This window comes from Pseudopodoces humilis, chromosome 2 (genome assembly GCF_049639895.1).
Source record: "Pseudopodoces humilis isolate 2021_Gansu_Grassland_sample_001 chromosome 2, ASM4963989v1, whole genome shotgun sequence".
Classification (NCBI taxonomy): domain Eukaryota; kingdom Metazoa; phylum Chordata; class Aves; order Passeriformes; family Paridae; genus Pseudopodoces; species Pseudopodoces humilis.
In genome coordinates, this window is record NC_142201.1 from 113174945 (window position 1) to 113201563 (window position 26619).

Genomic DNA, 26619 nt, shown 5'->3' on the forward strand with positions numbered 1-26619 from the left:
ACAGCAGCCAAAAATGAAGACGCTGCCCAAGCATTTCTTTCAGAATTTTACGCGCTGGGATTGGTCTGTCAGCATGTGAGGAGTCTCTCAGAAGTGTTTTTGGAAGGAAGACTGATATTAAAGACCAATTATACATCTGAATTTGAGCCTTCAGCCTCTGATTCAGGGGAGCCCGAGGAACACGCACGTACAGGAACAAGGCGTTTAAAAGAGGGGGGGAAAAAAGGAAAAAGTCTTCAAGTTATGCAGAGAATCCGGGCAAAGAATGCAAATTCTGACCTACTTCTCCCTCCTGACTGTGAGAGGGCACGAGGCAGCTGCTACTGCTGCTCTGCAAGCGCAGGACAGGAGCAGGAGCCCTGCCAAAACTGCTGCAGCGATGCCTCTTCTGGAGGCAGGAAGGTGAAGGCCACCACCCTTCTGGCCAGGCAACAAGGCCACAACTCCCCAGCCCAGCAGCACCATCCTCCAGGGAGCTGGGAGGGCTGGAGCCTTCCCACAGCCTCCCTCCAAACCCACAGGATGGGAGGGGGACAGGGACAAAGCCACGGAGGGGATGGACGCACACAGGTTGACCGTGATGGACACACAGGGAACACCAAGGTCTCCACGAGGGCCATCCACTGTCCCAGGGCAAGAGACATCCCAGAGGGGAGGAACAGCCAGCCAGGAGAGGAAGTTTGGCTCAGCAGCCCCTCCAGCAGTGGAGGATTTCCAGTTTTATCATCCCAGCTGAGGATGTCAGCCAGACCTTCACGAGCTGCCTGCCCAGGAGCCACTGACCTTCTGCAGGAAAGTCCTTCAGCAACTCCTCACCCCAGCAGGACGGAGTCCAGTCAGCCCAGTCCCTGATCCCAGCTGGAACCAGTGGCAAGATTCACCCAGGACTTTCCATCTCAGAAGGGTCAAGTTTTCTGTGCACTCCCAAAACCAGAGTGAGCTTCAGGAGCCACGAGAAGTCTTCCTCCCAGCACAGAATTTTCTAGAGGAGAAAGCCTTTCAGGTGTCCTAAACCCCACCTCAGGCAGGGCAGGAGCTGATCAGGTCAGCCCCCAGCTTGGGTCAGAGAGTCCAGGATGTGTCACAGCAAAAGGTTTTTATTTTAAAGCACTGAGCTGTGCCAGCACAAGGTGACAAAGAATAAACACAGCCGAGAAGAGGAGCCATCAGTGTCACCCCAAGCAGAGATCCAGCTCATTTCCCAGTCATCTCCATCTTGGAGCAGCCTGGGCTAGCAGAAAGTGTCCCTGTCCATGCCAGGGGATGGATGGAATGAGATGGTTTTTAAGGTCCCTTCCAACCCAAATTACTACATGGCTCTAAAACTGTCTCCAGTGATGAATTTCCATAAAAACACTGAGTTTTCATCAGTGCTTAGCATGCAATTCCTCTAATGTATCATACACATTTGTCTTTTAATGAGGCAGTCTAAGGTACAGGATCCAGCATTCCCCAAACCTCCTCTTGGCATAAATGCAATTATAGACAGAGCCATAAAATCCTTGCTGCTCTGGCCAGGAATTGCAATTTCTGTCCAAAGCCTTCTGCAAATTCTGATTATAGAGAAGGCTTTGTTCAGCCAGTCTCCTTCTTTTCCCTTAGGAAACCTGTACGTCAAAAGACCAATAAATGCTGGTAATTTATTATGTGGAAAGACAGAACTGAGATCTAAGACGAGTTTATGTCTGAAATGGTCACAGAGCCCCAGGATGGCAAGTCAGAATTGTTGCTCTCTGTTTACACACACATAAATACCCAGGGATGAAAGAATGTCAAGGAGAGAAGAATTATCAGCACCAAAGGAGCATTGAGCAGAAAAACGTGGTTCAGATTTAAAGGTTGTTCAGGGATTGTACTGCAAGAAAATAAAATTTAAAAAAAAAAAAAAATCAGTGAAAAAAATGGTAAGGAATAAGGTCATTTCAATTTGCAGTCTGTTTATCAACATTGATTAAGGAAAGATTTGTTTTATCCTAAAGGACCAGCAGGGGAATCACTACAAGGCTTTAAAATTCTCCTCCACCATTCACAGATGCCATACCCTGGGCTCTGGAAGCACGTGTGGTATAATTTTGATGTTTAGACACACAGACAGCATTTGGGTTTCTTCCAGCCTCCCAAACATCCAAGAAATCTTGCAACAGGCCCAGGATGTGGAATCCTGCTCATCACCACCTATGGAGACACCCAAAGCACACCCTGCCAGGTGATTCCTCACTTCCCTCTGGGTTCTCCCCAGGGTTTGGAACATTCCAACACCTCCCAAACAACTCCCTTGTCCTTGCCTTTTCTGTACAGCTGCAGGCAAGGTAACTTTTTCCAGCTCCATGGGATGCAGATTACAAAAATCTCCCTCACCCTACAAAAAAAAAAAAAACAAAAAAAAAAAACAAAGAGGTGGAATATTAAATGAAACATCTAATCTTTTCCACCAAAGCCAGACTGCAAACAGCCCAAGAGTTTAGACAAGTACCTGGGATGTGGAAGAGACTTTCAAACCTGTTTTATTCCTCCCACATCCCAGGTGACCTTCCTGCCTAATCCATGAGCAGATTTCCTACACAATCCAAGAGGAAGGGAGCTCTCAGCTCCAGGACGGAGTCCCCAAGCACTTTAAGCCCCTGTTGTTTTGGGTTAGAAACAAGGGGTGCTTGCAAGAGCTCCCAGGGAGATCTGTCCCACCAGACATTTGGGCAGTGAGGAAATTTAACTCCACATGGATTTTCTTTGGGTTGGAGGAGTTTAAGACACCCAACTTGTGTGTAAAGAGTGAGAGGGGGAGAAAAAGTGTTCCATAAAGAGTCAAACTCCTCCGTTTCTAAGGAGATGGTGGGAGATCCACTGAGGAAAAAGTAGAGAAAATCACACCCCATTCACTCAAAGTTCTTTTCTTGTAACACCACCACCTGACAGAGGAGCACAACAGCACAGCTCAGAACAGCCAGGGAGGCAGGCAAAGCCAAGATCACCCTGATCCTGCTCCATGAAAACACAGCAGTTATTGCTCCAGGGAAGCCACAGCGATTTTTGAGCAGGAAACCTTGTGCCTGCTGGACAAAGCACTGCCAGAAGCTTGGGTCATTCCACCCTAGCTGTGTCCTCAAACTCCTCTCCATAACTGAAGGCAAAGCTCTGGCTGAAGGCAGAGCTCTCCAGCTGCTGTGGAACTCCAGCTGCAGATTTTGGGAATACCAACAGCCATCCAGCAAATTCAAAAATGGAGTTGGAAATCAGAGCTACAAACTCATCACAACGTGCCTCAAAAGGTTGGATGCTTGTCCCTCTTCCATGCCATCCCATGTCTTTCTTTCAGGCTGAGAATGTAACCAGTTCTCAGGGAAATAAGGCTTCATAACCATCCTTCCTTTTCTTCAAACTCCCCACAATTCAGCTGGGATCTTTTCCCAGCCTTTTCCAAAGAACTTTCACTGGTGCACTGCTATATTTGAATTCGGGCACTAATGCACACGGGCTGCCTTTGGGACTCTCCACAGCCTGTGCCAGGACTGGACAACCTTTTCCATGAACAATTTCTTTCTCATCTCCAATCTAAACCTCCCCTGGAACAACTTGAGGCTGTTTCCTCTTGTTCTATTATTTGTTACCTGGGAGAAAACACTGATCTCCCTCACCACTTGGGAGACAAAGGCCCATCAACCCTTCCGTGACATTTTGGGGGAGATAAGGATATAAATTAACTCCCCAGCAAATTTGCTTCAATGTTAATTAACTGTGTCTCTTACAGGCCTGGCAGTTTCAGGAGTCTGAACTGCCTCAGGTTTTAACAAGGTCACTTCTGCAGCTACTAAGAAAGCTGGATTTTGTCCCTCACCACCTTCAGCCTCGTTAGACACAGAATTAAAGTCTTTTCACACAGCTTAGAGCAAGATGCTGTGTTATGGACACAATGGAAGAGGAGGTTTTCAGTCAGCATCGCCATTTGCCTTTCTGCATCCTTCTGAGACAGACTAATTCCACCCTCTGAAATTTTCATTAAACCAAAGAAGACCAAAGATCTTTTTTTGCAGCCCAAGTGAGAGTAGCATTCACCAAAGACAGTGGTAGTGGGGAATCAATACAGCACAAACATCCCCTGTTTTGCCACTTTAATCCCTCCAGCAGCCTATCAGCATGTTTCAGAACAGTCACCAGCCAAGTATTAGATTTTCACTTGCACTGGACAGTAATTAGAACACCCAAGTTTCCAAGAGTCAATGAAATACTGTGAAATCCACCAAAAGTCTCAGGTTGGCCTTCTGTGAGCAGCTCTACGTCCCACCAAGCACCAGAAATGCTGTGTTCAAGGCTCTGCCTCTGCTAAACTTTCCTTAATCTGCCCCAGAGGTTCATAATCAGAAGAAATCTTTCCCTGCCAGGATGGGCAGGCCCTGGCACAGGGTGCCCAGAGAAGCTGTGGCTGCCCCTGGATCCCTGGAAGTGTCCAAGGCCAGGCTGGATGGGGCTTGGAGCAGCCTGGGATAGTGGAAGGTGTCCCTGCCCATGGAAATGGATGATCTTGAAGGTTCCTTCCAAACCCAAACCTCTCAATGTGCTCTAAAAAAAAAACAAACCAGCACAGCTGCACAAAGCAGGTTTTCCAAGAGGCCAAAAAGAGGAAGAAGTTAAAGCCCTGACTTATGAAGATGGTGATTTATGTGCTGCAAACACACACTGGGCAGGGGAGGAGGATCAATTAGCACCAACAGCCCAAGCTGACACATCTTTGCTGCTGGCGTCCTGTCACCTCTGGGACAGGGATCCAACTGCAGCAACAAGACAGCGCGACGCCAGTCCCGGTGATTAACTCACAGATGTTAATTACAGGATGTAAACAGTGCCCTCCCCTGACCCACAGCCAGGTCAGGCATTTGCAGCTCAAGCAGTGCCCTCATGGCTGCACATGTGCCACGTCTGGCAGAGCCACTGCAGTCCCCTCCCTGCTGGGGCAGCACAGGACATCGGGAATGGCACCAGCCGGACTTGGCACTCTGCATTTCTGCCCCCACAAACCTCCTCAGTGCTCAGAGCTCACAGAGCTTCTGTCACAAAGAACAAGCCAAGATTAAAGCCCTGTGTCAGCACAATCATCCAAGGAATATCTGGAGGGACACAGCTCAAGGTGCTGGGGGATGGACACACTGGGCAGAGCCCTGCAAGGCAGGAACTGGGAGTACTGGTGGGTTGAGCAGCTGGACATGACCTGCCTCATGCACTGGCACCCAGAACCCTGAGCTGAGGTGAGATCCCACCTGCAGAGCTGCCCCAGCCCTGGGGCCAGCAGCACAAGGAGCTGGAGCTGCTGCAGAGAGTCCAGAGGAGGCCCCAGAGCTGCTCCAGGGCTGGAGCCCCTCTGCTCTGGGGCCAGGCTGGGAGAGCTGGGGGTGCTCACCTGGAGAGGAGAAGGCTCCAGGGAGAGCTCAGAGCCCCTTGCAGGGCCTGAAGGGGCTCCAGGAGAGCTGGAGAGGGACTGGGGACAAGGCCTGGAGGGACAGGACACAGGGAATGGCTTCCCACTGCCAGAGGGCAGGGATGGATGGGATATTGGGAAGGAATTGTCCCCTGGGAGGGTGGGCAGGCCCTGGCACAGGGTGCCCAGAGCAGCTGTGGCTGCCCCTGGATCCCTGGAAATGCCCAAGGCCAGGCTGGATGGGGCTTGAAGCAGCCTGGGACAGTGTAAGGTGTCCTTGCCCATGGCAGGGGTGTCACTGGATGAGCTTTAAAGTCCCTCCCAACCTAAAGTATTCTATTATTCTCTGACCCCTGAACCACCAATTCTACTTCACAGAATCACAGAACGTGGTACAGAAGTCTCCACAAAATCCTTAAATGCTTTCCAAATTTCCTGTGCCACAAGAGCCCCGCTGCTGTCAATGCGATACCCAACAAAGAGGACCCCTCAGGCAACAACCTACAAGGGCTGCCAGTGTGTGAGCAAGGCAGCCAACACTGGCAGCTTGACACGTGTCACTGTGACCTTCTGCTCCAGGAACAGCATTCCTCCAGAGGCACAACGAGATAACACAGAGACAAGGGCACCGAAGAAGTTTTTCCTGACAAACACTCGTTAAACGTCTTTTCTTGCTGTAATCTTCCCAAACTTCTCTTTGGTTTTGAATCTAAATTCCTCAGAGGAGAGCAGATCCCACCAGTCCAGGAGATGCCCAATTCTGGTAGTGAATAAACCGATGTGTGGTTTTACAAACACACTCTGAGCCTTTCCACCAAAGGAAACGCAAACAAATGTCCTCCCATCAGCTTTCCTCCCAGCCTTTTAAAACGTGTGAAAAGCCCTGTTTCATGTTAAATTCATAACCAGGAGGCAGGGACACTCTGCTTCATGTCTTCTTTCAGTCAGGATTCCCAGGCTGCCTTTTGCTCTGAGCAGATTTCCTTCAGCATGGAATGCTGGTGGTGATGGGTTGAGTATTCCACGTGGGGCATCCCTGTCACCCATCCCAGAGGGGTGGGAAGGTCTCAGGGGCAAAATGACTTAGAATAATGGAATGGCTGGGGTTGGAAGGGACCTCAAAGCTCATCCAGTCCCACCCCTGCCACGGGCAGGGACACCTCCCACTATCCCACACTGTCCCTCCCAACTCAGCATAATCTGCTGTTCTGTGAACATTTCAGACCTGTGGGTTTCTAAAGCACCCCTCCCCTTCAAAAGTTCAGTTTAAAAACTGTTTTCTCCATGATTCCCCCCCCCCCCCCACAAGGATGCACCCCACAGCCTACCAAGCTCCCCTCAGTCAGGTCAGCCTGCTGCTCATCTCCCACAAAGGATCAGCCAGAGCAGCACACAGCCAGCCCAGCCCCAGCTGTCACCTCCAGGGCACCTGGCTCGTGCAGGGGACAGCAGAGAACAGAGATGGTTCTGATTCAGGATGAAGGAGCCTTTGCATGAGGTACCTGTGGCACTACAGCCCTTGGGCAGCTCTCTAGGAACTGCAGTCACTGCTTCAGAACACAAAGCTAAAAAAAAACAATAAAAATTTAAAATCAAAACACAGAGTAAGGACTTGGGGGTCGTTTTTAGCAACAGAAAGATTTCAGTTTTCCCTCGGCGCTTTCGCGGGCGGCCGCATTCACCCGTGGCTAATCTCCGCTCAGACGCTCTCTGGTGACACCGATGTTGGGTAAATCCAGGGATTAAAGGGGGTTATCCAGAGGGCCAAGGGCAGCCTGAACAAACAGGAGCTGGACCACAGTCACTGCAGCCCCATGGACCTGCCCCAGCCCTGGATCCAGTCCCCATCCCAAGGATATGACACAAAGGTTCCCCCACAGCCGCCTGCAGCACCGAGCTAAGGCTGGCACCTCCAAACCAGGGACAGGAGCCAAAAACTCCCCACCAGGGACAAGGAGCCTCCTGGAGTCTTCACAGGGTTCCACCAAGAGCAGCAGGTCCAACACAGCCACCACACAGCTCCAAGGCACAAATCTTGATAACAAATCACAATCTTTTAAAGCCTAAATGATTCCTCACTTAGACCAAGTTTCCTAGATTTTTAATGGGTATCTGCTTTTAAGAGCGAATTCCACTAAGATTTACTGCAAAAATAAGAAAAAAAGTTGTGTTTAAACAAAATCACTAAGGTTGGGAAAGGCCTCAAAGTCACTGAGTCCAGCTATTAACCAGCACCACACCGTTGTCCCCCACAAATCCACACACCTTTCTGAGCGCTTCCAGGGGCTGTGATTCCATCATTTCCCTGTTCAGCCTGACCACTCCTCTGGGGAAAGAAACTTTTCCTCAAATCCAACCTAAACTTCCCGCAGCACTTCCTCCCATCCTGTCACTTGTTATGTTTGGGACACGAGTATCACACAGCCAATGCAAGAGCTCTCCAAGCAACTGGAGGCTGGAGATGTTTATCTGTTAACTCTGTTCCCCTGCTCTTTCCTACGCCTCTGGATCAGCTCTCCATTGAAGACTTTCCAAAAGTCCCTTCCCTGGGGCCCAAACTCTGGGGCAAGAAAATAAAAAGGACGCAAACAACTTCTGCAGAGTCAGCAGTGAGTTCTGGCACCCAAACCAATGGATTTGTTTCCTTTTGAGGAACTGGAAAGGAAGGAAGACCATCAGCGCTGCAGAAAACCAGCACTGCTGGATTTGTGGAGCGCTGCTGATCCAAAGTGGGCTCCAGCAATCCAAGGGCAGCTGTAGGTTACACAGGAGCTTGGCCTGCAGATTTATTTGCCATTTCTGGACATTTCCAGTGATGATTCCCTTAGACAAAAGCTGATATGTAGGTGCAGTGCTTAGATGAGTACCCACAGGACTTGTCCCAACTTTCTGCTGTCTTCCTCCAGCGGGGAATGCCACAGGGAACATCACTATGGGAGTTATGGTCTCCCAAGAGGAGGGAAGGAGGAATCTCACCCTGCTTCCCAGAACCCAGGAGCCCCAGATCCTCTGCCTGGCCAGCACCAGGTCAACACTTCAGTGTTTGGCCCCCTGCTAAAGAGAGACTCGCCATTTCCTCCAGATCTCCTTTAAAACTGCTGCCAGAAGCAATTCCTTTATTTATTATCTTAAATAAAAGCAACTACAAGGAATCACAGAGAACAACCCAACAGTTCCGCTGCAGCAGCCACCACCAACCCCAGCTCCCACAGTATCCCCATCACTCCTGTGCTTCCCTCAATGAGCTCTCAGTGCAGAAAGTCCTTTGTGCAGCCACTCCTGTCCCCCTGGGACAGCACCAAACAGTTTGGACACTGCCCATGGAAACACTGGCTAAAAACACAGCCGGCTTTGGACCAGACGCAGGTGAAGTCTCAGTGACTGGGATGCAGCAAGGACAGACACTCAGATCACACTGGGTTAGGGTTTTATCATCTGTCAAACCAGCAAACAGCAGCATTTCCAGGCAGCTCTCCAGTCAATAATCATTTCAGGGGATTACCTGCAATTCCTAACCACGGGCCGTGAAAAGGACACTTTTTTTCAGACTTCCATGCAAGAAGGTCCTTTACCACTGCCCAAGGGAATGAGGCTTTTCAATATCCACTACAGCTTTCTATTTTATCCTGAAGCTCCAGGTTTCCATCAGAGCACCTCTCACAAGCTCAGACTGCTAATTACTGTGCTTACAGTGGGTGTTGGCCTTATCAACAGGATGACTGTCCTGGCTCTGCTGAAGCATGATACAATCCCCTAAAACAGGTTCTCATCCACTGTTGTTTCATCAGACCATGTGATTTCCACCTAACAAGAGAGGGCAGAACCCCCCAGCCTGCTGCTGCCTTTCCCAGTTCACTCCATGAGCCATCCTGGAGTCTGTCATGGAATATTCACCCACCTGCCTTTCCTCTTCCTCCCCGGCACAAATCACCAACAGCTCCCTGCAGGAAGCTCCTCTGATAAAAGCTGGAAGGACCTGGAAGTTCTTATCTGGAGTCTGGGGGATACTTTCCAAAAGAAACAGGTCACAGTGGAGTTACTGCAGAATCAGGTGGTCACATCCTCAAGCTTGGAATAGCCAATGGTTTATTATTCCTGCACGTGGCACATGGAATTGTTCAGTTCTAGCTTAACTCACGTGCCCACAGTGAAGTCTAAGTGGAGAGATCAGCATCTCCTCCCATGCTGCTCTGTCTAGGCCTGGCTTATGACAGATTTGCCTTGGAAATGCTCCTGAAGGACAAATCCAGTCTCATCTCTTGACAACTTCCAGGAATGGGGCAGCCACAGCTGCCTTGCACAACCTGTGCCAGGGCCCAACCACTGTCTTGGGATTCTTGGGCATTGAAAAACAAAATCAATTGAAAAAATAAATCTTGTCTGCCAAAATGGATGCATTTGAAAAGGTCTGAGATTAGGCTGGTCCCAAAAAGACCATTTTTTTTTTCCCCCAAAGGAAGAAACTGGCTCTCCCAAGAGGAGACTACATGGACTCAAAGGGTGAACCTAGAAAGTCTGTTAGACTTTGCAGTCCCATGTCTCAGGCAGTAGAATCAGGAATCACTGAGGCTGGAAAAGCCCTCCAGGACCATGGAGTCATTAACCCAGCCCTGCCAAGTTCAGGGGTGGAGGTAGAAGCTGCTCTGACACTTAATTCCCTCCATCAGCACTGAAACATCTGTGTTTGGTCACCCTGTGATGAGGATCTGGGCAGAAATTACAAAGAAAAATAAGAGAGCTGAGCAGGACAAAGGAAGGCAAAGCAGAGAGTAAATCCAAGCCCATCCATCATCATCAGGAGAGCGCTTCCCACGATGGGGAGGAAGGGGAAGGAAGAGAGTCAGCCATGGGGAACAATCGCTCCAAGGAAGGGGAAGCAGCATTGTTTGAGAGATTTAACAGAAAAGCATATAAACCAATTCCCCCATCCCTCAAAAAAAGAAAAAAACATTCCCATAGTCTTTGGGAATGTCTTCAGCTCCACCTTGACATCACACCCCACTCTGAGCCAGAAGGGAAGAGAAGCTGCTTTGTTTGAATTTTTCCCCCCCACAAGCTGCATCACCAGCCCTTTTCCCCAGGAAGGAAACCTTCCACACTCCCCTTCCCCTCCAATCTGCAAAGGCTGAGCCTGGCTCCTCACTCCAGCTCCCCAGGAGCCCTGACAGTGCAAGGAAACGAGAGCAAAACGCAGCAGCTCCCCACTGGGTCAGGAACTCAAACCCTGGGATAGCAGGACTTCTGCAAGCCTTGCAGGAGCTTCCATGGGAAAGCAAGCAGACCCAACACAGCCCTTTCACTGAGACAATCCCTCTCTTTCCAGCAGGGAACACCTGAGGGACAGGTGGGAGAGACAGGGCTGTGCACACCCTATGTGGAAGTGATAAAACTCCATCTCACTTATCTCCAGGCTTCCCTGCTGTAACATGATTGCAGCTGAATTTTATTTCACTAAAGCCTTTCCCAAAATACCTGTGCTCCTTTGAGGTACTTCCTCCTCTCATCAGAAGCTCTGCAGAAATTAAATCCTATTAGTGCATAAGTCTCATGCAATAACTGTGACATTCTGGGGATTTTCACTGCCAGGCTCAGCAAAAAAAAAAAAAAAACCTTACCAGAGGAGAAGTCCTTCAAATGCCAGACATCTGAGACATCTGGAGCCTCAAGGCTTCCTTCTGTGCACAGGATTTAGTGCTAATCCCAAAGCTCCCCAGCCCTTCGCTGCTGCATCTCAGCTCTGTGCTCTGCCCCATCCCATCCAGCAGAGCAGCTTCCCTACCTTGGGTCACCCATGTCCCATCCCTGGCAGTGTCCAAGGCCAGGCTGGACAGGGCTTGGACTAACCTGGACCAGAGGAAGGTGTGGCACTAGAGGAAGGGGGTGGGACGCTGGATGATCCTCAAGGTCCCTCCCACCTAAACCAGTCTGTGCTTCCCTGATTCCCAGTGCCTCAAAGTACAGGATTTTAATGGATCTCAGATGCTGCATGAGCCTCCAAGTTCTTCTTCACCTGCTTTTTAGTGCTGGAAACATCAAATCTTTGCACCTCTCCCCAAAGTGAAGTGGACACTTTTGTTTATCATCAAGAAGCCCCATTATCTTCAAACCTTTCCCTACAAATACCCAAGTGTTTCAATGCCACAGCAGCAATACCAGGGCAGTTCCCACTCCTTCCTTAATGACATCTCCTGACAAGTTCCTAGAGCTGCTCTGGAACGGGGCTTTCCTCCAAACAGGCACCAACTGAGTGGATTTATCTGGGCTGTCCCAGCCCATCAAGGAGAGGGACATGCCTGAAGCAGAGATGTCACCCAGCTCAATTCCCACCTCTGGTGCCCAAGTCTCAGCTTAGGGAGGCTGACAGCCAGACTCTGAAAAGCAAAACCACTTTTCTGAAATCCTCCCCCACTTCTTTCCCTGCAGCTTTCCATTAGCATCTCCAGACAGCCAGAGCCCGGTTTCCGGGGAACATTTTCCACCCAAACGTGAAGGGAAGCAGCACGTGATTCACCTCTGCCATCTGCTTTCCAAGGGGGCTTTCTCCTCTGAAAACTCACAGTTAAAAACACCAACCAAACAAAAACACCCCCAAAACAACAAGGCCTCACTGCCTTATCCATAATAAGAAGCCCTTTGGGAAGCAGAAGTCTTTAAAGGGCAGATTATCTTCTGTCCATTATCTGAGACATCTTCCTAGGCTTCATTAAGCACATCACAAACTTACTTTTGTTAGTGGAAGTACAGATGGCATTTGAGCTAAAGATCAGGATCCCATTTCCTTCCTCTAAAGCAAAAGGCAAACATTAGCAAGGACTGCTGGGGTTAACCTTTAATTATTGCACAAGGAGCCCCAGTCCACAGTTCTCACAGGCTCTTCAGAGCTCAGAGCCCCTTGCAGGGCCTGAAGGGGCTCCAGGAGAGCTGGAGAGGGACTGGGGACAAGGCCTGGAGGGACAGGACACAGGGAATGGCTTCCCACTGCCAGAGGGCAGGGATGGATGGGATATTGGGAAGGAATTGCTCCCTGGGGGTGGGCAGGCCCTGGCACAGGGTGCCCAGAGCAGCTGTGGCTGCCCCTGGATCCCTGGGAGTGTCCAAGGCCAGGTTGGAATTTGGGCTTGGAGCAGCCTGGATGATGAGGTGAGCTCATCCTTAAGGTCCCTTCTAATCCAAACCATTCTGCAGTTCAAGATTTGCTCCCACGCCAGGGAGAGCTTGGACCCCCAAGAAAAGGGCTGTTAATCAGATACACCCAGATCAGGGACAACCAGTGCTGAACCTGATCCCATCCAAAAGGAATTAAACCAGTTGATAAATAAAATGGAGGCTTTGGGACAGGTTTGAGGGAGGCAAATTTTAAAGCCAAGTGTTGTGTATGGAGGGTGAGCAGGTGACAGGGGAAGAGGGAACCTCTTCAGGTTCTTACCCCTCAGATCCCAAATCACCATGAGCTGGGACATCCCTTCTCCCAGAGGAGCCTCCAGCTGTGGGATCTGTCCCAGAAGATGCTTCAGCACACTTTGCTTAGCACCTTCCCAAGGAAAAGCCTGGACAAAACACATCCAAGTAAGGTTTTCTCTCATGGCCAGGCTTCCCCAAAGTGGAAATAATCCCTGCATGGCTCCCCACAGAGCTCAGTTCCTGCATGTCAGCATCCAGGCTGTGGCAGCATTGTACCTTTCCACTTCCCCTGCCGTAAAATTGAGTTATTCTGGGCTCAGAACTGACACCAAGTCAAACTCCATCTGTTTCCACCACGATAAAGATTCCTCCGAGGTTGCTGTGCTGAGCACCTGCGACGTTGCTGCCATGGCTCCCAGCTCAGCTCTCCCACAGCAGGAGCAGGGAGCTGTGTGATGCCAGAATTAGTGCCTGCTCTGCTCAGGGCTTATCCTGGGCTGGGTGCAAGGCAGGGTCTTGGTGCTTTTTCAGTGCTGTGCACAGCATTGGTAAGCAGGGAGTCGGGAGTAAGGAGAAAACACAACCGTGACAGGAAAAACTTGGGAGACAGCTCTTTCCAAAACCATTTTTTGCCACGTGGAAGTTCCACAAGTTGCAGCGGAGTCAGAGAAGCATCCCACCCACACAATTTAATTCAGAGCTTGTTCTACATTAAACCGTTAAAAAAAAGCAAAACCTGTCAAGAGGTGCAACAGCAGGAGAGGAGAGCAAATGCCACAGCAGCATCATCTTTGCACCCTGCAAGAAACTGGATGAGAAAGCCTCAAGGACTACCTGTATTTCTGGAAGCAGAGAGGTTTCATGAAGTGCTGGTGAGCTGGTGAGCAAGCCCAGCAGCAGCAGAGCAGGTGGGCAGGCAGGGAATCAGGAGCGGGATTTGCTCCAGCGACACGAATGACGAGCGGGATCAAGCGCTTGGGTGACAAATCCATTTGTGCTGGATAAACACGGACAGCCAAGCTCACCCACGGCCAAAAACAGCAGCAGCAGCAGGTCAAGGGCTCCCTGCAGAGTCACTGCGCTGGGTGACAACTCAGCTGTGACGTGCCACTGTCACAGCACCTTCCTCAGACGCTGTGTGGGAAGCTCTGCTGCACCCTCAGCTCTTTCAGAGCCCAAATAACCACTGACATCTCTAGAAATGCTGTCAGCAGCCCCACTGGGGCAGCCACCCATCCATACACTGCCTGTGAGCTGGGCAGAATCCTCACCTCTGCTCTGGGGCTAGGCTGGGAGAGCTGGGGGTGCTCACCTGGAGAGAAGGCTCCAGGGAGAGCTCAGAGCCCCTTGCAGGGCCTGAAGGGGCTCCAGGAGAGCTGGAGAGGGACTGGGGACAAGGCCTGGAGGGACAGGACACAGGGAATGCCAGAGGGCAGGGCTGAGGTCAGGATCTTGCTGGGCCAGCAGTGCAAGGTCCTGTACTGCCAGAACAACAATAAACCTGAGTGACACACAGTTCTGTCACTGCTGTCCCCAGCCTGGCAGCAAATAAGCTCACACCAGAGGGAAGCCCTTTGGGAGATGACATCTCAAGAGAAAATTGACTTTATTCTCACCTTTAAGTCTGGATGGGCTGAATGCTCTATGGGGAAGCTGGGTATTCCCTCAGGGACTGCACCAGCCTTGGCCAGGGTGAGGGGGACACAGAGCAGCCTCAAACTCTCAAACTCTCTCCTGACAAACCAGCTTTCACTTCATTCTGGTTTTTTTTTTTTTTCCCCATAACAGCTCATAGGCTGTCCTAAGGAGACCCGTGTTCAGTCTGAAAAGGCACATTTTTGCCAACAATATTTCAGAAAGCCGAGTGACGCTGTTGGCAGCAGCCCCCGTGCTGTTCCACCCCCACAGGGAGGGGATTCCTGTGAACAAGCAGATCTCCCGTGCTCAGCATCCCCCCTCACTGCCACCCCCTCAGGGGAAAGTGCCACTTCCATATGGAAAGCAAGGAGCCAACACATTCCCTGCTGCCCTCCCTCCCAAATCACTCAGAGCCACCCCCAGTCTCTGGGAACCAGGGCTGGGGGAGCAGCAGAGGCGGCTTCAGCTGCCAGACACCTCCACGTGCCCATGGCTCTCAGGGAAAAGTGCCCAGAAATAGCTCAGACACCTCTACCCAGCCCCATAAGACCGGGATTTTTCCCCTATCCCATTTATCCATGGGATACCTGCCTCCTCCACACCCCCCAGTCACTACAAGCAGGGAACTGAGGGGGTTTGGAGAGCTCTGTTACATTCCCAGGCCAACCCCAGAACACCAAGGTGCACTCAGCCACCAGGGAGAATAAAAACAATGCTCAGGGGATGGGTTTTAGCTGCAAAACAGCCCAGGTGAGCATCTCACAAGGTGGTGAAGCACTCACCTGCAGCAGCAGGAGAATTTTCCCATCACCACCTTCACATCCCAGTGGTCCCAAAGATGCTCTGTGAGCTGGGATTGTTGGTTCAGGTTAAACTGGGCAGAGCTCTTTGCCAAACACCTCCCCCTGCAGAGCTCCCAGAGCTGTTTTGGGCAGGTTGTGTCCAAAGCTGAAGGTATTTCTGGTACCTGCTTAACATCCATCACAGCAGGGAAATAAATAATAAAATACTCACAAAACAAGGGTTCATCCTTTGGCTTTTGCACCAGAGAAAAACCTGCCAGAAAGGAAAAGGGAAGGAGAAAATCTACCACAGATTCCCATTCCATTGTCCCATTCCATTTCCTCAGTGGGCCTGTGTCACTGCTCGTGGCAAAGACTGACATTAAGCTGAGGTTACAATTAAAACAGCAAAAATTATGCAGTAAAATGGTGCAGCCAGGCAAAGGCTCCCACCCAGCATTTTCCAGACCCTCTCTCCCACCTCACAAGACTCAACAACCCCCAAGGAAGAAAGAAAATCAATCTCCATGTCTGCCTTTCTACAGTATGCAAGTGTTCACACCCTCATCTTGCCCCACTGAGGCAGTGCCACATCCTTTATTTTGCAGTCACTGGAAAATACACCTATTTTCTTAGCCAAAACTACTGGTGTCTGCAAGAAAAAGGGGGATGATCCCAAATCTTTTCAGTATCTGACATCTTTCCTTTCAGAGTCATCATCACAGCATCACCCTAAGTTATGTCACATTATTTTAGGACAAATAACCAACAAATTACTTCTTTGTGGAGCTCAAGTGTTTTTCCATTTAAAAGGCAGGATAAAAAGCTCAGTCCTTCCCTGTTCCCATGGAGAAACAGGAGGGAGATGGCACAGGCAAGACCCAAACCCTCAGAGCTCCAGGATGACCATGGCAGACAGGTCTTCATTAGATTTTTCATTGTTTTACAGTTCTATAAAGCCAGACAAGGGGCAAACCCTTTTCTTTTTCTTTTTTGTCACATTGTAAATGATGGGAAAAATGAAAAGATCAGACTCTGCAGCTGAGCAAGAAAAATATTTAAACACAGCCCTCATGCTGCATGGTAGGGAGAGGATTTATTACTGCTGGGACACAGGACTTTCCCCACAGGCTGCCTTCCCAAATTCCCAAGGCTCCCACCTGGCAGTGAGCCCTGGGGGGAATCCAGACACCTCAGCAGTCCCTGTGTATCCACTCACAGCATAATTTACATCCAAGCTCAGCCACTTGCAGCAATATTTACTTTTTTTAATACTGGCTCCAGTGCCTCAGCCCAGAGCTTGTTCTCGACAGCTCTGCCATTTAGCAAGCATTAAACCTGATGGGGCATGAGACAGAACAGGGTTTTCCTCACAGCCCTGTCCAAGAGCTGCCTCAGTAGAGCTGACTGCCACAAGCCTTTTAGGCAGTATTTATTTCATACCTTTCCTTCACAGAAAAAAACCCAAAACAAAACAATATTTAAAAAAAAAAAGTAACAGCCTTTTGGAATCAAGCGTACGGGATCAGCCACCAAATGTGGCCAATCTGGGGACAAAACAGCTCATAAGCTTCAGGCAGTGCTGAAACACAACAGTAAGTTTTAGGGTGGCCAGACAAAAGCAAGCAGGAGAAGACAGAGCCCAGGCTGCCCCACAACTGTATTTCACTTCCAGCTTGAAGCAGAAAACCCCTTCCAAAAAGGAGGAATTGGGTCAGGGATCCAGTTTGCAGCTCTCCTTGTTAGAGGGAGGTTTGGAGTCACTGCAAGCCCTTCCCTCCAAAGGCTGGTTTGTGTTTCCTGACTGTGATTTTTAAACCAGAGAACTCTGACAGCGCCTCAAGCCTGCAGGGTTGGAGCTGTAAGAAGCACCAAGGATGTTCTTTCTCCCCAGCCTTACACTCAATTCAGATATAACAATCAGCATATCAACTCTGGGAGAAATCAGATGGCTTTGCTACACAGGGCACTGGAATTGCACGGCCCCAGGAACTCCTATTCCCACTTATTTTAGCTCTGGCTCTCTGGGATTAGGTTGCTCTGACAAAGCCCAGGCAGAAGCACCGGAGGCTGATAAACCCCATTAGCTGCTCACACAGCTGAGCAGCTGCTAGCTGGAAAAATTGGGAACAACTTGGGAGCTCCACGGTCAGGCTGACCTTGGGCACAGCAGCAGGGAACAGCAACCAGCATTTGCTCCCACTTTTCTCCCAACCCATCTCCTCCAACCTGCAGCACAGCCAGGGCTGATTTTCTTCAGGTTAAGCCCAGCTCAGCCAGCCTAAAGCATGGCTTTGAGAGGGACAGGACACAGGGAATGGCTCCCACAGCCAGAGGGCAGGGATGGATGGGATATTGGGAAGGAATTGTTCCCTGGAAGGGTGGTGAGGCCCTGGCACAGGGTGCCCAGAGCAGCTGTGGCTGCCCCTGGATCCCTGGAAGTGCCCAAGGCCAAGCAATTCTCCATCACTTCAGTCTTTGCCAGCTTCAATCCAATGTTTAATCACCCTTACGAAGGTCAGAGCCCTGAAGGAGCACCAAGATGAGGCAGGAAATCTCTGCTCCCTGCACTGGTGTTCCATGGCTGCACAAAAACTCCAGGATTTCTGCCTCTGAGCAAAGAGCAGCCTGGAGAGATGCAAGAATCCCTAAATTGAACTCACAGCATCCTTAAGTTTGGAAAACAGCTCAAAAACCGAGTCCGACCAGTAACCTGACTCTGCCAGGTCCAGCACTAAACCATGTCCCCAAGTGCCACATCTACACCTCTTTTTGGGGATTGAACACCTCCAGCCTGGTTCAACCCATGCTGAGAGCAGCCACCACCTCATTACCCACACACAGAACACACAACAACCAGGCACATGCAGCCAGTTCACAAACTCCGATCCCAAAATTTAAATTAAAAAACAAAATAAAAGCACATTGGAGAGGGACTTACAGAGCAGCAGCACTCGCAGCACAATTCCTGGTTGAGTGTTCTGTGCTAAGGGACCCTGGGCAGCCTCATCCCCGAAGCCCTGCTGATATTCAGGTTTCATAGTGCAGATAAGCCCGAGCTGGAACAGCTCTTACGCACTGCAGGTTTTATCTGTGGCACAGCACGCTTGTTACAGACCCTCTCTTATCAGCACTGCAAATATCAGCCCAGATAAGGGGAGGCACACAATGCCTGGGAAGGTGCAGAAACTGGAGCAGACACTTTGGGGTTTGACTCCTTTGGCCTCATCTGCCCCAGCTCGTGACCTCGAGGGCTCACCCTGCGTTCCCCCCACAGCTCCACATGCAGCCCCCAAACTGCTCCAGGACAGGGGCAGAGCAGACTTCAAGCCAGTCCTTCAGATCTGTCCCTCCAGGGAACCCAGCAGATGAGCTGCAAAAGTTCGGGGAAATGGGGAAAAAGCCATTATTTCCCCTGAGCTGGGAGAGGAGAAGCCAAGAGAGCAAAGTGATTTTCCTCACAGGTCCAATACAGTTCGATACAACCAATTACCCCAGAAATTTGGATTTAGGGACTCTCATGACAGAAGGGGTTTAACAGAGTGAGCCGACCCTTTCAGAAACATAGAGGACTCGAAAATTTAAGCTTCTTGTGCTGTTAGAAGTGGATCTGTATCTGCTCATTACAGGGCAGCTCTAAACAGTCTGGACATGGGGTTAGAGCTTCCCCAGGCTCCCCTCCTGCCCAGCCAGTCACATTCCCACTGTGACAGTGGGTGTTTATCCTTCAAGAAGACCAGCCCCAGCAGGAGCCTTGGCTTTCAGGTCAAATCCCATCTTGCCATGAGCAAGCCAACCTTTCTCCTGACACCTCTCACCAGCAGGGACCACCCAACGGAGCCATCCCCCTGCTCCAGGTGACAGGGTACCAGCACCATTAAGGCAGAGATTCCCTTCACAGAACCATTGGAGAATGATTCTACCCAGCTCCTGAGGCCCAGCAAAGCACAGGACAAGGCTTGAGGTCCATGTTAACCCCCTGTACCTCAGATTGGAGCTGAAACCCGCCCAGGTACAAACCCAGGGAAGGCCAATCCCCTCCCACACTGCTCCTGCCCGTGCTTTCAGGGACAGCAGTTCCATCCCTCTAATCCCATAAGCAGCTTTATTTCTCCTGGCAAAGCAGAACTGTCCCAGGAGCCCTGGCAGGGTCTGTGTTTCGGGAACGTGCAGCCACACAGTGACCTTGTGAGGCACAAAGGTTTGTCCCTGCCAGCATCAGACACACCAGAGCACGCCTCTTCCCTCCACCTGAACATCTGGACACCTACAGCTGCCTTACACCTCGTTCCTTTAACACACTGCTCTCCCAGAGCAAGAGCCAAACCAAAAAAACCCCAAAACAAACACGTTCCTACACAGAGGAGACGGATTAGGAAACAGTCGTGATAAGGGAAAGTATCTCCAGCCGAGCTGTCAACCTTGCACTTTAAATCAGGATTTTAATGAGGGCTGCAAGCACTCTGCGTTTGGGTGATTAACTCACAGCTAAAGACGAGTTGAGCTGCTTCATTCTGAAAGCAGATCCTGCCTCCCGGTTCCAGGCAGGAGCAGGGAAGCAGGAGATGATCTTACAAGCTGTCAGCCACCTCCAAATGATGTCAAAGCCCATGCAGGGAGGGGAAATCACCCCGAAAACAAGAGCCTGCCACCACTCTCTGTTCACAAAGCATCAAATGCAACACAGCAAGTGGTGTGGGAGCTCCCAGTCCCAGGGCACAGGGAAAAGGGAGACAGCAATATCTGTATTTTTGGGGGGCATTTTGATATCTAAGAGCTGGAAAGCAGAGATTACAAACCCAGTGCCCCAAGTGCAGAGCAATCCTCGATGATGAATGTAATTTGCATGTGAAATCTAAATCTAAAAATAGGTGTTTGAGAAGGTCTCACCTCACTTCTTGGCTTGATGAATTCCAGGGCTCCCAAATACCCCAAATGTAGAGATCTCAAGGACTGTTCAGGCACTATCACTGTGCAGATCTCCAAGACCAACCAGCCACAGCCATAGATGGAGAAAGCCCAAAAAGCTTGAGAGAAATGGAGAAAATCATGCCTGGACACCCAGACCAGGGCACAGGAGCTGCCTCTTTGCTGGGTTTCAAACTGCAACAGGATTGACTGACAATTTCAAGTCTCAATGACAACATTCCTGAATGATTAGCAGGCAGATTGCTACCAAAATTCCCACAATACCTTCAACAGTCACTGCTGATCAGGAAACTGCCTACAAAACACTCCCTACCTGACAGCCTTAAGGAATTTCTTAATGGGGCTGCTTCATGCAAGAAAGGAGAATTACAGAATCATCAAGGTTTGGGTTGGAAGGGGTCTTAAAAATCATCTTTTTCCATGGGCAGGGACACCTTCCACTAGCCCAGGTTGCTCAAAGTAGTAGGGATTTGAACACACACTTCCCACCTTCTCCAAAAGAGCCTTTTTTCCCCTCTGAGAAAGGTCAAGGGGTTGGATGACTCTTCCCTATACCAACAGCTGTAGGTGTAAGGAATGCAGGACATTCAGGAAACATGCAGGAAATGTTTTAATCCCAAGGAAAGCATTAATTACCTCTTGGCAAAAAAGAAATAAAAGCCAATCCAGATAACACACTCCCCCAGGTATCACAGAGTGACCTCAGCACGGTGGTAAATCCCTGTAAACAAACCTAAGCCCTTCCTATCCGTCCCAGGGACTGGGTTTAAGCCATAACCTGGGAAGCCCCCAGCCCCATCCTGCCCCTTGGCAGCACAGTGGGGAAGCACTGGCCATAGCAAGAGGACCTGAGGCATGACTGGGATAGAGATGCCAGTTTTATCCCCATTCCCCAAGGTTTTACTCAGACAAGAGCCCTGCAGTCAGCTCACGGGGATGAAATGGGGTCACACACACGGGGACACCTCCCAAGGGCCACGCCAGGTCCCTCCCTCCTGGCAAGGTCCAGGGCAATTCTGCAGGACAGCAAGCCCAGACTTGAGCCTCAAATCCTCTCCAAGCTCTTAAGTGCCCTGCTCAGGATTAGCCCTGCTTCCCAAGAATCTTGTGGAATACTCTGAGCATCCCCTGTCACCTTCAGGTGCCAATTCTCAGCAGCTCACCACGGGCTGGGGCCAGCTCCAGGCAGGAAAATTTAATGCATTTTGTTTTGCTGCAATTCTGCAGCAGGAAAGCAGAACAGTGACTTGATTTTAGACTTGATTTACGATTAGGTGACTGTCAGCTCAAGAGATTCATCAATACCACCTAAGTGGCCCAAATATAATCTCCTAGAGTGGTTCAGGAGAACACGTGGACGTTGAAGGGTACAACCAGTCCATTACATCTTTTTAAAGGCTACACCCAAAAATACCTACTAGAGGAAACTCTGGGTTTCACCTTGGACTATTTCAGTCAGATACAAGCTGCTTTCCCTGGGCAAACGTGAGCCTGAAACTCAGCACAGCTAAAAACAGCCAAGGACCAGAATATTTCTGCTCTGTGCATTTCACCTCGGGCTGGGGGAGGGACAAGTTTCATTTCACCTCAGCGAGGAGGAAAGGGAAGCAAAACACAGGGGCCAGACATTTACCAAGAGGTTTTACAAGCTGCAGAAGCATTTGAAGAGAAGCAGCAGGAATTTAAATGAATAAATAAAAATAAATAAATTTAAAGGCAAGCTGACACCTAAGGGGGAAAGTGGGAGATAAAAATCGGCTTTGGTACAGCACCACGTGGTAACTCTGAAAGTGAAACAGATCCTTCTGAGCTTGCCCGGACAAGAAGAGAATAAACTTACAGTCCATCACCTCCGAGACCTCCAGCACCCAGCAGCCTGGACCCCAAGCTCCTCATGGAAAGCGTGGCTCCAGCACAGAGAGAGGTGCAGGGAGGGCAGGAGGAGTCAGGTTTGTCATGACTAAGGAATTGCATTAAAACCAGTCCAGACTCTTTCCAAGGAAGAGATTAACCACCAGCAGGGCTCTGCACAGATGGGGACAGAGCTGGTGCCCAGATTTGTGCAGCACCCCAGGAAAGGTGCAATTTCCCCCTCTCCTATCCCCAGTTCACCCTTCATCCAGCAGGGGGAAAAAAAAGAAATAAAACCAGATCAAGGGTCACATGTGCAAAAAAATAGTCACAAAAAGAAACATTTTTCATTTTTCACCATCAGGACTAATCCTGCCCAAGGACCAGGAGGACAAAAAGACAGGGCTCAATCCCAACCTGGAATGGATTCCAAATGTGGAAACATGGAATGCATGGAGGCACAGGCACAAAAAACTTCCCCGCTGCCACCCCCGAAGGTGCTTGTTTGAACACCCTTCAGGGGAACGCTCTGTACCTTGAAACCACTCCTTGGCAGAAATCTTCTACAAATATTTAATTGCATACAAAAAAATAAAACTTGTTGTTGTTGTTTGTCAGGCTATTGAGCAATGACAGACTATTGCACCAAATATTCAGGCAGTTGTCCTGCCAGTATCTGTGGGCACTTCTGGAGGAAGTGGGGAGAACACAGTGGTTTGCTAAAGAGGAAAAAGCAGCAAAGCCAAACACCAATGTGCAGCTTAATTTTTTATTTTAAGGTCAAGACGTGCACTGAAGTAGCTGTATCTAATCGCTGTTTATAGAGGGGCTGGCAGGCAAAAGCAACGACCATAAAGTCTTTTAAATCCCCTTTCCCAGCATCATGCTCCAGATGTTCCCGAGAAGGGCTGTTAAGCACCAGGAGCAGAGCTGGAGGGGGAACACTTGGTTTGGGAAGAAGGGAGGGGGATGAGGAGCCTGGCTCCTAAAGCCACCCGGCACAGAACCCCTGTGAGCCCCTCCGGACCGAGGGTGGCAGCTCCGTGCGCTGCTCGGCGGGGATGGGGAAGGAGCTCCTCGGTGTGACACTGCCCTCTCCTGAGCGCAGGGGATGCTCAGCCTCACACCCGGCCCCGAACCAGCATTTCGGGGAGCCCAGAGCGAAAACCCCAGACAACAAACACAGGAAGGGAGACACCACTCACCCCACAGCAGCTCCAGCTGGCAGCAGCACAGCTCGGAGCAGCCGCAGCCCCCTCGCAGCAGCAGCAGCACTGGCTGGGGGTCAGCACCGGAGTGAAACACCCCTGCTTGAGCTCTTTGGAGCCCAATTAACAGTGGCTGCAGCCTAATGAAGCAAAGTGGCTGCCAGGTGGATCCCATCTCTTCCTCTCCAAGGGTGGAACTGGATGAGCTTGAAGGTCCCTTCCAACCCAAACCATTCCATGAATATCAGCGTGAAGGTGCAAAGCATCTCAGGGACGGGAGCACAACCTCTGTGGGTGCATCATCTCAACAAAAAGGAGTTTAAAAGCAGCAGACTCCAGGGACAGCATATTCCTATGCCACTGTGTTTGTAGGAAAGCTGCTCTCAGGAGGAGCCCGGAGTACCCCTCCACCAGTGACTGCCACACCTTCCCACACAAGCCCGGAGCTGCACCAGGAGTATTTCAAAGGTACAGCCATTCCCTTTTATCTTCAGCCTCGGGAAGACTCACAGAGCAAGTTAAAGGACAATATTCCCCCCAGGTGTGTCTGGTTAAAGGGCACCCAGACATAACTTCCACCACCTGTGAGCATCAAAGTGCAGGGTGAAGGAGCCACCTGCTCGCTGCATCTTTAACCTCCACCTACAACAGCACTTGCACCTGTGAGTTACTCCAACCCACACATTAAAAACGTTTAAAAACCCACAAAGTAAAAAAAAACCCCTAAATATACTGATTTTAAGGCAGTTATTTGAGATTAAATGCACCTGGGTACACAGTTAGTGGATAAAAGTACAACAAAAGGTTGTCCCCTCACAGCTGGTTCTGTGTCTCCTTATAACCTTCCTGGTTTATAGAGCAATTTGTTGCCTTGCTAAAAACCAAACCCTTTATCATTAATTCCGAGCCAGCAATTTCTGAATCTACAACCTGACACCACATCAATTGATCCGACCAAGACTCATTTTCCTTCCAAGACAAACACCAGTCATGCTTTGCCGAATTCATCACAGGGAAAAGTGTAACAGGCAGAACACGCTCATTTAATAAAAAAAGTACAGCTTGACAGAGACACCCACTCTAAAATTAACTCTGCCATCAAAGCAGAGCTTGTATTTGCCTCTGAAGAAGCTCCTCCTAAATCACAGAGAAATATTCTGCAGCTCCACATTGCTGGGATATCAGCGTGAAGATGCTTCAAAGCTTGGCAGAGGAGAATATGTTAAAATAACAGGCTTTAAGGAGTCAGGATGCATCACTGCTCAGGTGGATAAAGGCTGGCTAATGAATTAATGGACCATTTTCCATAGCAATCTGATGAGGAAAATGGGCATGCCAGCCAAGATGCGAGGCAGGAAATCCATTTGCCTCAGCTTTTCCCCAGCCACACCTGCCAAGGGCAAGCTGGCAATTTGTAAGGGGAAAAGAAGGGAGAAGGCTCTTATCCTGCAGGGCTGGGTGATCCAAACCCCAAAAAAGCTCTTTAAGAAGCAGCACCACTATAACTTCTACTTGCTAATCAGCAGCAATCTAAATTTCCTGGCAGCTGGAGCATCCCGAGGAGACTCCAGCATCCCAACGAAGCACTTGGACTCAGCGTTCTCCGTGCACAGCGTAACTTTCTAATGGAGACAAATCTGTCCAGGCTCCTTCCCACCAGGACAAAGAGCCAGCAAAGAGAACCATAGTCGATTATTTTTTAAATTTCACATGCAGCATGGCTATGCCTATTCCTGTCATCTATCCCTAATCCCCCTCCAACCCCAGAATAACCCTTAAGCCAACACGATTACACGCAACAAGGACCCACCCCTAAAATCCCAAAGCACGGCAAGTTCGACGTGGCCAGGTTTTTCCTGGCTGGAGAATCCCCATTTCCATCTCACCAGGGGTGAAATTTCACAGCTTCCACACCAGGAATTGCTCCAGCAGCCCTTTTCCAAAGAAAGGCTCACATGCCGACTGCAACTCCTCCATGCCCAGTTTTCCGGGCGGGGAACAGACAGGACGTGGGTGAGGGCTTCAAGAAAACAGCAACGAGACGATTTCCCCCCCTCTTTTTCCTGAATTACTCTTTTTTTTGAATTAGTTTATTTACAAAGCATGAAGACAAAGTAACACCCTCTTACATTCACCTTTTTTTCACCCTCTCTGCTCAGCGCTCGCTGGAGATTTGGGGTCTTTAACAGAGGCTTTGCTGGCGGGGAATGTCGCCAAGAGCCATCCAGGACATCGCTGAGCATCCTCAGGGAGCTGGATGGGCACCGAGTGCTCCTCCAGCTGGACCAGCAACCATAAATCAATCCCTCTTGGGATTCTGCTGCCTCAGGATTTTACAGCTCCGGACAACACCAGTGTGAAGCCCTGGAACCGCGGGACACTGCAGATGCCATCATTTCATACCGAAATGAAGCGTTCCGTGTAAAACGGGCAGGGCCTGAAGGGGGGAGAGCAGCGTCCAGATCCACCCCCGGACACTCTGGGGGTCTCAGAGAGCAGAGGGGGCACCCAGGGACCTCTCCCCGGGTGGGTGCCCACCCTCGCCGGGAGCAGCCGCTCACATCCCCAACTTCGCTCGGGATGCTGGCGGCCAGGTGAGCCACCACGGGCACACAGGGCAAAGAACACCTTTCGGGCGTGGAAAAGAAACACCCTTTGGGGCAAAGCAACGCGGCTCCGGAGCCCCTGCCGGGGGTGCAGCCCTGCCCAGCTGTCCCGGCCGCAGCAGCTCAGCATCACCCCTCGCCAGGCGGGGGAAGCCCCCAGCCCACCCTGCCCGCCCCTTCCCTTTACCTGCTGCCGCTGGGAAATCCGCCGGGTTCCCGAGCCCCGGGAAGGGCGAGGCCGGCCCCGGCGGCAGGGCTGTGCCAGGGCCGGCAGGGAAGGGCGCAGGGAGGGCGCTGGCACGGCCGCAGCCCCGGCCCCGCAGCCCGGCTCGGCTCGGGAGCGGGGCGGGCGCTGGGCCGGGCGGCTCCGCCCCGGGCAGAGCGGGAGGAGCGCACGGACGAGAGCGGCAGCAGCAGCAGCGGGAGGAGGAGGAGAAGAAAGGGAAGCTGCAGCCAGCCGTGGGCAGCTCTGCTGTTTGGGGTGTCCCCCGGCTGCCAGCGAACCCCACAAGGGTTCGGGTTTGGGGGGTAAGGGAAAGGTCGGGGCAGCCCTGGGGAGGGGAGTGCTTGGCACTGTGCCAGGGGGGTTTGGGAATGCTGAGCCCCTAAAGGGCACCGAGCAGCCGGGAATCACACAGTGGGTTAGGGGGGTAAGGGACCTTAAGGATCATGGCATTCCAACCTCCCTTTCCACTGTCCCAGGTTGTTGCAAGCCCCGTGCAGCCTGGCGCTGCACGCTTCCAGGGACGGGGCAGGCACAGCTTGGGGTAGGAGGGATGTTTTGTGTTCCCACCGAG

General features: G+C 50.8%; 1 protein-coding gene across 8 annotated transcripts in view; it reads right to left on the reverse strand.

The window, feature by feature from the left end:
- The window catches only part of GDPD5 (glycerophosphodiester phosphodiesterase domain containing 5), a 102307-nt gene extending 76163 nt beyond the window's left edge, over window positions 1-26144 (reverse strand). For 2 of the 8 annotated variants that reach the window (XM_088051746.1, XM_088051745.1), the window contains exon 1: window positions 21998-22016. Coding sequence is in view for 1 of the 8 variants with exons in the window: in XM_088051747.1 (XP_087907873.1) it covers window positions 11187-11200 (14 nt within the window). In the remaining 7 variants the exon portion in view is untranslated. Of the gene's footprint in view, window positions 1-11022; window positions 11089-11186; window positions 11205-15460; window positions 15483-18169; window positions 18260-21997; window positions 22017-23213; window positions 23260-26009 lie in introns of those variants that run through there. The other 6 variants (XM_088051749.1, XM_088051753.1, XM_088051748.1 and 3 more) reach the window with 6 other exon arrangements.
- Window positions 26145-26619: the final 475 nt, after the last annotated feature.